General features: G+C 47.1%; 1 protein-coding gene and 1 long non-coding RNA gene across 15 annotated transcripts in view; one reads left to right on the top strand and one right to left on the bottom strand.

The window, feature by feature from the left end:
- Positions 1 to 8,112, bottom strand: Pnpo (pyridoxamine 5'-phosphate oxidase). Of its 3 annotated transcripts, XM_048785687.1 has the most exons (8): positions 7,840 to 7,970; positions 7,099 to 7,195; positions 6,622 to 6,746; positions 5,391 to 5,490; positions 4,073 to 4,126; positions 3,682 to 3,810; positions 3,378 to 3,448; positions 999 to 3,226 (listed from the first exon to the last, which is right to left on the bottom strand). In XM_048785687.1, the coding sequence occupies exons 3-8, from the start codon at positions 6,642 to 6,644 to the stop codon at positions 3,058 to 3,060; spliced, it is 546 nt and encodes a 181-aa protein (XP_048641644.1). In that variant the 5' UTR covers positions 6,645 to 6,746; positions 7,099 to 7,195; positions 7,840 to 7,970; the 3' UTR covers positions 999 to 3,057. The 3 variants fall into 3 exon arrangements, with proteins under 3 accessions (XP_048641641.1, XP_048641644.1, XP_015362145.1); XM_048785684.1 differs by lacking the exons at positions 999 to 3,226; positions 7,099 to 7,195 and adding an exon at positions 1 to 184 and having other exon boundaries at positions 7,840 to 8,112; XM_015506659.2 differs by lacking the exon at positions 7,099 to 7,195 and having other exon boundaries at positions 7,840 to 8,110.
- A 114-nt stretch (positions 8,113 to 8,226) lies between these two features.
- The window catches only part of LOC125611283, a 38,260-nt gene continuing 33,640 nt past the window's right edge, over positions 8,227 to 12,846 (top strand). For 9 of the 12 annotated variants that reach the window (XR_007341427.1, XR_007341428.1, XR_007341443.1 and 6 more), the window contains exons 1-2: positions 8,229 to 8,313; positions 9,750 to 9,875. This is a non-coding gene — a long non-coding RNA (uncharacterized LOC125611283). Of the gene's footprint in view, positions 8,314 to 9,749; positions 9,876 to 12,846 lie in introns of all 12 variants that reach the window. The other 3 variants (XR_007341440.1, XR_007341430.1, XR_007341441.1) reach the window with 2 other exon arrangements.

Below are 12,846 nucleotides of genomic sequence, written 5' to 3'. Positions count from 1 at the left end.
TTCCACAGGCCTCCTAATTTAATCAGTTCATTGCAGGAAATGAGTACTATTAACCCCATTTTCCAGATGAATTAACTGAGGCTTGGGTTAAATCACTTGCCCCTGGTTCAGGCGCTCAGAGGCAGAGCTGGATTAAAGTCAAGTTGGTCTGTGCCTATATCCACTGTCTCTATGGCGCCTTCCACTAGAAAATGAGGTTCAGAACAAAGAAAGCAGCATTGTTAGTCACCTTCTGCAGAAGGGGAGTGGGGGAAGAGAGAGGGAAATGTCTGGCCGTAGAATCCTGGGAGGTGAGGGCCACTTAAGGGTTTCAGACAGACCCTGGAATGGATGGGAAAGAGCCAACAGCCTCCAGGCTGGCTGTACCGTAGACCCCATATTGTAGGACCTCCATCACAGCCCAACTGGGGGTCCCTGAAGTGGGAGATGAGGATGGGCCCTGGGTCATGGTTCTGACTAATACTGGCACTGCATTGCCACCCACTCCAATATCACCTTCACCCCTCTTAAGTAAAAGGGTCTGGAGCTCCCTGTCCCTTGCATGCTGACCTTGCTCACAACCCTGAAGTGATCTTCACAGGAATCTTCCAGGGAAACTCCACACATATACAAAGAAGTTGCAGGGCTAGCTGGGGTAAGATGTAGCCACCCAGGAGTCTGAGAAAGGCAGCTGAAAGTTTTCAGGAGACAGGAGGAGGAGGAGGCAGAGGAGGAGGAGGAGGAGGAGGAGGAGGAATTGAGAGTGTAAATATGTGCAGGAGCCGGAGAGGCTACGGGTTATCGACCACAGTTTCACTGGGACACCACCCAAGTGGAGGAAGGGGGAAGCAGGCAAGGCTGGCTGGAACTGCCCGCTACTACCCCAAAGGAGCCCACTCTGGGTGTCGAGCTCCCCCTGCTGGACGACCAACATGCAACGTGAGAAGCTGGTAAATTCCCAGCTCCTCCTTTCTTGGGAGGTGGGGGAAATCAAGCCAGGTTAAACATTAATACCACACTTGGTTGACAGGCTTTTATTACACACTTGGCATAGCAATTGATACACAGAGAACTGAAAAGGAACAGCTGAGACGAGGCTCAAAGCTGAGAGGTGACACAGCCCCAATAACACAGATGGGGTGTAGTACTTTTCTCACACACACACACACACACACACACACACACACAAACATGTGCTCATAAAAGTTGCAGTCCATGGCACGACAAAAGGGACCAAGTAGGTAAGGCTGCCCAGTAAAGTGACCACAGGGTCAATGTGCCTTCCTACATTCAGGCTTAAGCAGGGATCAATACAGGAGAGGGCTGCCCTTGGAGGACCCCTGCCAATAACAGACTGAAGCCCACACCCATATAGTTAAAGGAAGTACAGTTTACAGAGTAGCAAGTTCAAGGTCAACCAGTGCAAATAATTTTGGCTCTGTCACAGCAAATATTTACCAGCCTGGTTCCTCTCCATGGCCAATAGGCCATTTGGCCATGTCCCTAGTCAGCAGGCCTGTGCTCAAGAGAAGCAAATGCAGTGTAGCACAGAAGACAGACAAGGGCTATGAAAGGCTCACCAACTTTGTGAGTGGGAGACCTTGCTTAAGAGGTTGAGGCCAGTGCATATGGTCACTGGGAGTATTGTAAAAATGCAGAACTGGATTCATTAGGTCTGGGGTGGGCCTGATGGCCTGCACCTCTAATGGACTCCCAAGTGATGCTAATGCTGCTGGTCCACAGACCATATGACAAGTGTCAAGAATTTCAGACTATAAGGTCTCAATTTTGGCTGCACAGATTTCCCTGAGGGGCATTTAAGTTCCCCAATGCCCCGCTGCACCGAGATCAGTTAAATCCTCTCCGAGGATAGGATCTAGGGCATCTAGAGTTTTAAACTTCCCTGGGTAATTCCAATATAGGTGAAAACCAGTGACCTAGGAATTATCTTCAGCAGAGGTGAGGAGTAGGGGAAGGGAGTGCATGGATAGTCCGAACAGCAAATCTCTATAATAATTTTATATTTGGAAAATAAGTATATGTGTACCTACACGTGTGCATGCATGCGTGCACTAAATTTCCATAAATGAACATGGTCAGTAAAGTTTTATAAAAATATTTCTGGCTTATAAGTAACAGCACATGAAACCTTCTACAAAATTTCTGATGGGCTAGGATCCAATACATCTAGTGACAGAACACTCACACACAATAGATGGCTCATTCCAATTTCTCTCCATATTGTGATGAAACCTACTTATCTATAAATTCTACCTATGGGTCCCTAGGAGCTATGAAGAATAAATTTAATCTATGCATTGCTATGCTTCAAATAATAGAAGGCAGCAATCAGTGGGGGTGAATGTTACAAAAATAATCTTTCATAAATTAGTTCATGTTCTTTTATTTGTAAATTAATTCTAGTTTAATCTGAGAAAAGAAGAAGAGGAAGAGGGAGGAGAAGGAGGAAGAGAATTTATATAGATAGTAGGGTGTTCTGAGACAGGAGGAAGAACCACACAGCAGAGACAAGACAAGGAGGGGTGCAGGGCAGTGCAGGAACTGCAACAGTAGCAGCCAGAGGCTGTTTCTTGGTTGCTATTAATGACTTAGCTACAATGACTTCCAAGGCTCTGGGTCTCTCCATTTCAAACTTCAAATTATTAACAAGAATATCTGATTGTCTAGATTGGCTCAGGTGCCTGCACTGGGACCAATCAGTTTAGAGCAATATGGTTTACATAACAGACTGGGAGTGGGCCAGAAAGGGAGTCACACCAGCCACCACCCCTACGGGGAGCTATTCCAAAAAATCACAGGCAAAGTTAAAAAAAAAAAAACGGGGGGGGGGGATGATTACAGGATTCTCCCGCAAGTGTGGTTCTCTAGACTCAGTACAATCCATTCCAGCAGCTAACTGATGCCTAACTGAGTACAGAGAACTCTGAGAAGGAGATCTGGAGAGCCACAGATATAAAGGGTGGGAAGGGAAATGGACCGAATTTTAAAAAAGGGCCAGGCTCCCAGTCCCACACCCTCTTAGCACCTCATCCCTGTTGCACTCTAGCCAGCCTCCAGTCAAGGTGCAAGTCTCTCATAGAGCCAGCCTTCCTCCCCGCGATGAGTCATGGGCCCCAAAGGGGAGTCTCCTATAGAGAGGTCCCGACGAAAGACAATCCGGTCATGTAGCCGGTTGGTTTGGCCTTGCCAGAACTCTATCACCTGCGGGCACAGGACATAGCCGCCCCTAGGAGGAGAAGCAGAAGTTCACTCTCCACTCTCACCCCTCACCCCAGGCTCTCTGGCATCAGATGAGCATAGCTGGGAGGAGCAGATCTAGAATTCCACACACAGGGGTCCTGATGTCCACTTCTGGAGGACAACCTGGCATCACTCACCAGTATTTGGGCTTGGGCACCTCTTGTTCCTGATAAAGCTGCTCCAGTTCCTCATTTTTGTTTCTCAAATACTGTTCAGGAGAAGAATATGGAGGAAGATCCAGGCCCAGCGATGATTCATTTAAGGACTTACTGATTTTGTGCTTTGGGCTAGGGGCTGGGGACACCCAGGTAAGCTAGGCAGACTGGAGCACAGTCAACAGAAAGGCCAAACAAAGGCAGTCCATTCCCGCCATCCCTCTCTTCCCTAGGAATTCCCTGAAAACCCTCACCACTTGGAGGACTATAGGGGAACCCCACTCACCTCCCGATCAGGGATCACAGAACTCTGGTGGCTGACCACAGCACCAATCTGGCTGCTCTTGGGGCGGGAGTGGAAGTAGCACTCAGCCTCCTCCTCAGGCAGCTTCTTCACGGAACCCTCCACGCGTACCTGCTCAGGGATGGACCCTGGCTGGGTGGCTTTCAATGCCGATGGCCCTTCCTACCAGCACAGGACCTGATTCTATGTGTTCTCTCGGCTGTCTCTCCTTTCCTGCCCCAGATAGACCAGCTGACTCAGCATTGTGTGAGAGGCAGGGTGCCCAAACATAGGCAAGATATGTGGCCAGTTGGGGAACCTTTTTTAGACTAATCCATAAACGTGTTCACACGAACTCAGTTCACCCCAGGCTGTCCTGGGAACATTCACTTACCTGGCGGTTAAGGGGCTCCCAGTAGAAGACAAGGGAAGCAAAGGGATTAGAGTCCTGGAAATGAAAGAGAATTCATGGATAACCATCAGGACAGGGAGAAGATACTTCTGACATGCAGGGTGAAGGCAGGAGATATGCAGCATGCAGGCCCCCAGCAGATGCATTCATGGTTATATCTCATTTAAACCCTCAAAGATAAGCCTACCATCCATCACAGATGTGGAGACAGGCTCAGAGAGAGTGTCAGAGTTCACATACTAAGTGGAACAGCTGGGTTTAAGCCAGTCTGACTCCAGAATGAGACTTGGGCTGGCAGCAGTGGTGCATGCCTGTAATCTAAGCAACTTGGGGAGGCTGAGACAGGAGGACTGCAAAATTCAAGACCAGCCTTAGCAGCTTAGTAGGGTCCCAAGCCACTCAGTGAGACCCTGTCTCAGAAAAAAAAAAAATTCTAAAAGGGGGTCTGGGGTTGTGGCTCAGTGGTAAAGTGCTTGCCTAGCACATGTGAGGCACTAGGTTCGATTCTCATGTATCATATGTAAAAATAATAAAATTAGAAAATAAAGGTTCACTGGCAACTTAAAAAAAAAGTCTAAAAGGGTGGGGACTGTAGTTCAGTGGTTAAGCACCCTCGGATTTAATCCCCCATACCAAAGTCAAAACAAAACAAAAACCAAAATAACAACAAAAAATGAGTCTTGGCTATTTCTGTCAGTCATAGATTTGTGAGAAATGCATGTTTGGCTGGCATGGACTTAGGCAGGATTTCTCATTTTGGACTTATTCACTGAGTGCACACAGAATGCCAATTTTGTGTCCGACACCATGAGAGGGACTGCAGGTAAAACAGATAAAAAAGATGCAGCTTCCTCATTATTAAGTATAACTACAATGCATCCATAAAAAATGTTTTTTTTTTAAAAAGGATGCAGCCTCTATACCCATAGTTACTGTTTAGCAGAGGAGACACATTATTAGTGAACAATCACATAAATAAGCACATAGTCACAAACTGGAAAAAACTGGCAGAAAGGAAAGTTGCAAGTTAAAATGACAGCCAACAGCTTCAGAGCTGACTCGGCTGACTCTCCTGAGGAGGCAACACTTGGGCTGAGACCTAAAGGAACGGGAGTTAATTAGGCATCTATCAGATGATAGAGGTAGGGGTGGAGAAGAGAATTGCAAGTGCAAAGGCTTCAGGTGGAAGGGACCCTGAGCTCGGGAGCCATGGACGGGGGTGCAAGGCATGAGAAGGCCATGCAGGCAAGGGTGGAGGCTGGGCCCACAGGCCCTGCGAGGATTGACCCTGAACCCTCACCAGCTCTTTTCCTTTTCGACTCTCGTAGTTAGTGAAGAAGCGGAAGCCATCCTTGCCAAAGCCCTTCAGCAGCAACACGCGGGCAGAGGGTTTTCCGTCTCTAGGGGCACACAGCAGAGCGCTGTAGTGAGAACCCAGTTCACTGTTCTTGCCTTGATCCTCCCTCCCATAAGATGTCTGAGCATCCACTCTGTTATGCCCCCTTATTTGGCTCTCAGGAACCCACTCCCATGTGCCCCTAGGGACCTGTTCTGGCAGTACAAATATGACACCACTGCCTGGTGCCCTGTTATAGACTGTCTATAAATCCATATGTTGAGGCTCTAACTTCCAATGTGACTATATTTGGAAACAAAGCCTTTAGGGAGGTCATTAATGTTAAATAAGGTTGTAGGGAAGGGGCCCTGATCCAATAGGACTGGCATCCTTGCGAGAGGAGAGAAAGACAACAGCGCTCTCCCATGCATATACAAAGGAAAGCAAGAACACAGTGAAAAGGCAGCTGTCTATAAGCAGGTAAGACACAGACAGGTCTTACTAGAAAGCAAGCCTGACAGCACCTTGATTTTGGACTTTTCGCACCAAGAATTGTGAAAAATAAACTTCTGTTGCTTTAGCCACATAGTTCTAGTACTTTGTTATGGCAGCCCTACAAAATAAGGCCCTAAGAACAGGGACCAACAATAATGCCACCATCCTGTGCCTAGGGGTCATAGAAGGAGCTATAATATCAGGTCCTCTGCATGGAGCTCTGAGGGATACCCAGAATAGTATAAGAGCCTTGCCTTTAAGCCCTGCACTTTAGTGAGGGGGTAAAAGATGAATTAAATAAGAAGTTTTGAGATGTGCCAAAGGGTATATGATTGGTTGTCAAAAGTGAATGATAAGAGCCAAGCACTGAGCTAGGATTTATGACAGGGACAGAGCTCCTGGGGTGACCCCATCTTGAAGGGCAGATGGGGCTTGGGCAGATGGGGAGAGAGGCAAGGGGTTGTGTATGGGTACATCAAGGGCAGAGATGTACAAGGCACTCCCTTTAATCACTGAAAGGGAATTTAGTGGCCTCATTTTTGGTTTACCAGTAAAGTTCGGTTTATAGAGGCCCAAATAGGATAAGTGACTTGTCTATGTCACACAATATTTTAATAACTGAGGTGGAACAATAAATTTAGCTTTCTAATTTTCCAAATTCATCTGTACCCAACCACATGAAGCCCAGAGATATGCCCACCTGGTGCAGGTGGCCAGACACATGGCGTTGGCTTCCCCGATGTCAGGGCATTGAACAGCCTCTTCAAACCAGGAAGCAAACTGCTTAATGGGGTCCAGAGAGGTCAGATGAGTTTCTTCAAATGCCTGGGAAGGAAGTTTTATTTCATTTAATAGACACATATAGTGCTTATTATTTACCTGGCACTGATCAAAGAACATTTTCTGTAATACTGGGGATTGAACCCAATGGTGCTCTACCACTGAGGCACATCCCCAATCCCCTTGTTTTTATTTCTTATTTTAAGACAGGGTCTCACTAAGATGCCCAGTCTGGCCTTAAACTTGCAATTCTCTTGCCTTAGCCTCCTGAATTGCTAAGATTGAAGAATGACACTACTTGTAGCTCTTTCTGTCCTCATAACAATGGCTTCACAACAAAAAACAGTACCCAGGAAATAAGTTCTATGCCCTATTTTACAGGTGAAGAAACACATACACAGTCTAAAAGACTTGCTGGATCCCACAACTAGAAAGGAATGAATCAGGGTCTCAGGATGTCAAAACTCTCTGTGTATCGGAATCACCTGGGGAGCCTAAAAAAGGATTCCTGTGTTATCCACCCCACAAACACATAATAAATTTTCATGCAAATAGGTCTAAGGTTTAATGAGATACTACATTTTAAAACAAGCATATCTGGAAATGCTCGCATGCAACCAGATATGGTAACCATAACTCTGGATTCCCGGTTCCAAGATAATTCTCTTGTTCCCAGTCCCGAGAAGGGAAAGGAAGTAAGCAGAAAGGAGGTGCTGAAGGTAAGTGCTAAGATCACTTATTTAACTCCCTCCTCCTTATAAGCTGTTTTATCACTGTTATAGCACTTATCACTGTTACAGCACTGTCGTAAGTACATCTAAGTCCACAGTATCCTTGTAAGTACTTTATGGGTGAGGAAATTGAGTCCCAGAGAGGATAAGTGCATTGCCCAAGGTGACAGGCACATCCAGTAGATGGCTGAATTCCATCCCTGATGGGCTTCAGAGTTTGAGCTTTAACTAGGATGTGCTTCCTCTTGACCCACCTTCATTCACGTCTCCCCTAAGTCCCTCCCCGAAGGTCGTCTCTGAATCCCGCTTCTCCCATCAGGTGGCCCCTGCAAACCCCTCCCCTCCGTGGATGACTCCGCGGCCCCCTTCTCCCGCCCCTGCGGGAGGCCCTGCCCGAGCGGCGGCACCTCTCGGTCCCCGCGGTAACTCTTGCGCATGGGTCCCAGGTCCATGGCAGCGCCGCGGCTACACAGGTGGCGGAGGTAGCCCGGCCACTTAGCAGGTCGTCCAAACGTCACAGTGACGCCCCGCAGCCCGCACGTCCTGGGGACCGCTGGTCATGTGATCTGGCGTCGCCTAACCCTGGTTCCTTTGGGTTCGGAACCAATTTCTCAGCCTGGGCGTCTAACTCGGGAAGGAAGGATTTGCTAGCGACCCAGACAAGCTAACAGGTACTAAGTCCTCGGAGCCAATGGGTGTCCAGGATCGGAGGAGGGAGACAGACACGGAGAGGTCATTGGTTGGAGTTTTCCAGGAGCATGGCCAATTAGAGAGCGAAGAGAGGAACCCAGGGCCCAATGGACAGCGCCTCCGGGGGCGGGAGCAGAGAGACAAGGAAATGCTGTCACCGCCGTTAACACGCACGTGGAGGTTTGTTAAAGGTATAGGTACTGCAGTAGCTCAGGTGGGGATCGGGGGAGGAGCCCCTGGGGGCTTAAGGAGAGTGGCCAGTAATAAGTGGGAGCCCCATCGTAGGTAACTGGAAGCCAGTTTTGGGCAGGAAGTACCACCTAGGAGGGGAGGTTGGTGGACTGGGAAAGAAAAAAATGGAAAATGGAATTAGGGATCTGACTCCGAGGCAAGGTGAATTGGGACACACAGAGAAAGGGGCAGTCTGATTGGAGGAAAATTGTGACTTGAGAGTGGGAGAGGTTGAAATAACTTTCATGGATCATACACTTGCTATGCAGTGGGGATGGGGGCTAGAACTCTGAGGTCTGGGGAGGTGCACTGGGGTCTGGAAGAGACTGGGATGAGAAGGGAGACCACTTAATGGGAAAGAAAAAGAGGGAAATTTGGGGTCAAACCATCCAAGATCAGACCCCTCTACCTCTTCCAGCTCTGATCTCCCTTCCTCCTGCCTCATATCTCAATTCTGCTGTCTTTTTTCCATGATACCATAAACAATGATACCCTGTCCAATTGCACCAAAGTTTATAAGTTTATAAAGTTTTGCTTTTCCTAGGTAGTAAGGATAGTCCTTAGGTCAATGCCAGCAATATCCAAGGATATAGGGGAGCAGGTGACTGTACAAAGCCACTTCCAGGCTTTGTACATAAGTCTGAGAAATGGGAAACCTGCCAATGCTCATCCCAGCTTTGACCTGCCTGGGGCAGCGTGGGGTTGAGGCCACCATCATCTGGAAGGTTGCTGCAAGAGCCATCTAGGCAGGCCCCTAGGACTGTGCCAGGTAAGAGGGACTCCCGGTCTGCCTGGGTGTCTGCACTGGATACCTGTCAACCTTTATATATATATTCATGGCTTGAGCCATGTAGAATCTGGAAGACACATTTTCTGCAAAGAAATTAGACCGTCTCAAGATTTGATTTAATCTTTGGAGTCTCCACTGGTTAGATTTTTTGATTCCATCATGATTGTTGATTTTTGATTCCATCTAGATTGTTGACTAGACTTACTTTCTTGTTGAAGTTACCTTTCCAAATGTCTTCCCCAACCCCCAAGCCCCTGCATGTGAACCTGTGTAAGCAGTAATTAGTGTCCTTCATGGGGCCATGCTCTTTTTGCACTCCTGGGCTATTGCTACCCTGGATCTGGATTCTAATGGGCACCAAGATTAAGATTATTTGTGTAGTTTGCTTAAAAGTCAAGAACTGCAGGGCACAGATGGTGGCACATGCCTGTAATTCCAGCTACTCTGCAGGTTGAAGCTGGAGGTTTGCAAGTTCAAGGCCAGTCTGGGCAGTTGAGCAAGACCCTGTCTCAAAATAAAAAATAGGAGGGGCCAGGAGACATAGCTCAGGATTTAATCCCCTGAACAGTAGAATAGTTGCAGGTATTTAACAGATGTTTCCATTAGATAAAGGGAAGAAAAACAAGGGGACAGACAGTCCAGAAGCCTCATAAAGCGAGCAGATGTTGGAATTTTCTTAACAAGTGTTTGCCACATGGACAATGGAACAGGCATTCAGAAAGAGGGAAGATGGTGAGTAAAGGCATGACACCTGGGGAATGGGAGGACTGCTGCTGGAGCCTGGCAGTCAGAAACAAGCCAAATGAGCCGGCAGAGCCCTGTGTTGGGTGCTGGAAGACTCCGCACGAAGGTGGTGAGGGCCAGGCTTTTTTTTTTTTTTTTTCCTGTACTGGAAATGAAACCTAGGGGTGCTCTACCACTGAGATACATTCCCAACCCTTTTTATTTTTTGATAAAAGTTTGGCTAAATTGCTGAAGCAGGCCTTGAATTATAGGCATGTGCCACCACGCCCATCATGAGCCATGCTTTTAATACACAATGATTCTATATTGAACCAGAGTCTAATTCTGATTATTTATTATTTATTTTAAGACCAGATGGAGAGAAAAAAGGGCTAGATTCTGACAGCCTCTCTCTTCCTTGGCAATTATCGAGGAAATTCACGGCTCATTCCCTTTTTAAAAAAATTTCCCCCTTTGTCTTGAAGATAGTAAGTAGGCTTGTGTTGCGCTTTTCTGTTTAGTTGGATTTGGTGTCTGGATCACTCAGCAGCCTGGCTGCTGGCTGTGACTGCTACTTATGCAACCCCTGGCAAGAGTTTTCTGAGTGGGAGAAATGAATTTTTTATTGGTGCTGCTTTTTCTCTTTCTCTTCTTCTTCTTCTTCTTCTTTTTTTTTTGGGGGGGTATAGTTATTGAACCCAAGGGCACTCGTTCTACCATCAAGCTACATCCCCAGCTCTTTTTATTTGGAGACGGGGTCTCATCAAATTGTCCAGGCTAGCCTTGAGCTTTTAATCCTCCTACCTTTCAGCCCCTTGAGTTGCTGGGGTTATGGGCATGCACACATGCCAGGCTGGTACTGCATTTTCTTTAACACTTTGCCATATCCCCACACTTTGTAATATTATTAATCCTTTCTTGCGAAAGGCTGAAGTGAATAGAAAAAAAATTGCAAAACTTCATTATACAGAGAGTAATACTGGTTTCTCAATATGAAACAAAAAAGTCTGTGTGTTGGGAACTATGCCTTGCCTGTTTTTTTCTAATGCTTTTGCATTTATTTTCTTTTTTTTTTTTTAATATTTATTTATTTATTTATTTTTAGTTTTCGGCGGACACAACATCTTTGTTTGTATGTGGTGCTGAGGATCGAACCCGGGCTGCACGCATGCCAGGCAAGCGCGCTACCACTTGAGCCACATCCCCAGCCCTGCATTTATTTTCTTAAACCTTGTTTTTCCTCTACTTATCTGATGGGATTACTAGGTTTCTGTTTTATTTTATTGATTGGATTTATGTTTGGGAACCTGCCTCTGGTGACTAAGTGGATAATTGACAAGGCAGGGTAAGACTGGTGACAGGGAGATGCTGCCCAGTGTAGTCGAGGTGGACACTGGGGCGGGCATGGCTGATGCATGAATGTTGGGAGGGAGTGTGGAGAGGAGAGATCACTCACTGGTTTTTGGCAACATGGGTGGTGCTGCTAATTCATTGGGGCGTGTTGGAGAAGGGAGTTTGTGGGGAAAGATGAATTCCTTATCATATCTGTGAAAGACACCCATGTTTGATTAGGTTAAATAGTAGAGTCTGGAGCTTAGGGGAGAGGTCAGGCACTATGTCACAAGTGGAGGTACAGGGACTAATGAGATGTTTGCTGAAGAAATATAGCCTTGTGAAGGGCAGAGGTGAGAAGTTACAGTCAGGAACCAGGAGGCAAGAGGTAAAGCTTTAAATGAGCAGCTACTTCATGTCTAACAGAGCAAAAGTTTTTGTTCATGAAGAAGCCATCACTTCATGAAACTGGACCGATTTAGGCATCATGAGCCTCTGAGGTGGCACTTGAAGCTATAGGGAAGATGAGAATGTCTGAGAAGAAGGGAGAGGACGTGGGAATGTTAAGCACTGTGGGGAAGGGGAGAGGTCCAGACTGTAATGATGAAATAGAGACTCAACTTGCCAGCAGCATGACCGGCACAGGGTTGGAGGCCTGGGGGGGCTCAGGATATTTCTTATCCTTGCGGTGAACTTACCTTGGAGCCTCAGAGGTAGCCACACCAGGACACACAGAATGGTGGGTGCTTGGTTCCTTGCTAGCTGGTGCCTGAGCTCTGAGTAGGTTATCAAGAGCTCAGAGGGGACTGGGTCCTCTGAAGCCCACTGTGGGATGAGAGGAGGCTGAGCCTTATCCATGCTCTGCCTGTGGTACTTGGCGGTTAACCCTCCACGTGCTCCCAGATTGCCTCCCACATCCATTCTGTAGTGTTCATTCGTGGGACTGATATTAGGGATCAGAGTGGGAGCTGCTTCACGGGAGAGATCACATCTCTTACTTTCTCTGGCTCTTTCTCAAAATCCCAGCCAATAGGGTGTGCTCAGGAAATGCTGATCTGTAACGATTATGCATAAATTGCTCTTGTTAAGCCTCTCTGTACAGTTGGGGGCTAGGCAGCAACAAACAGTGAGAAAGTGTTCGTTGATGGGAGGGATGTTAAGCTTTCAAAGGCCTAATGAATTACGTCAGTCTCAGTCCCTGGACCAGCTGCTTTGGTAATTAGTGGGGGCCCCAGGCAGTAGATGGAGGCCACGAGATGGGTTTTCAGGCAGGCCCAGAAGATGGGACCTGGCGGCTTTTCCTTTGGGAAATCCTGGTCTCTCTTGGCACTTGGCCTGCCCTGTGTCAGTTCTCATTTCCTCTTGGCCCAAGATCTCTGTGAGCAGGTTTCTAATCCCCCTCTCCAAGCCCTGAGTGCCTGTGGTAGCCCACTGGTGGTTTGCTTTTTTCTCATCCATGGCTCTATTCATTGATTCCTTTTCCCAGCACCTCTTACCTCTTCTACTCCCCGAGTGCCTGTTCACCTAGGAAACCCAACTGTCACCTGTCCTGAGATTACTCTGCTTCCTTTCTTCCTTCCTTTTTAAATTTGTTTCTTAGAAAACCACATATGTTTATCCTGTATTTTTTTTTTTTTTTTTTTTTTTT

This window comes from Marmota marmota, unplaced genomic scaffold, assembly GCF_001458135.2.
Source record: "Marmota marmota marmota unplaced genomic scaffold, marMar, whole genome shotgun sequence".
Classification (NCBI taxonomy): Eukaryota; Metazoa; Chordata; class Mammalia; order Rodentia; family Sciuridae; genus Marmota; species Marmota marmota.
The sequence above is the reverse complement of the archived record's forward strand: the minus strand, read 5'-3'. Positions and strand labels throughout refer to the sequence as shown.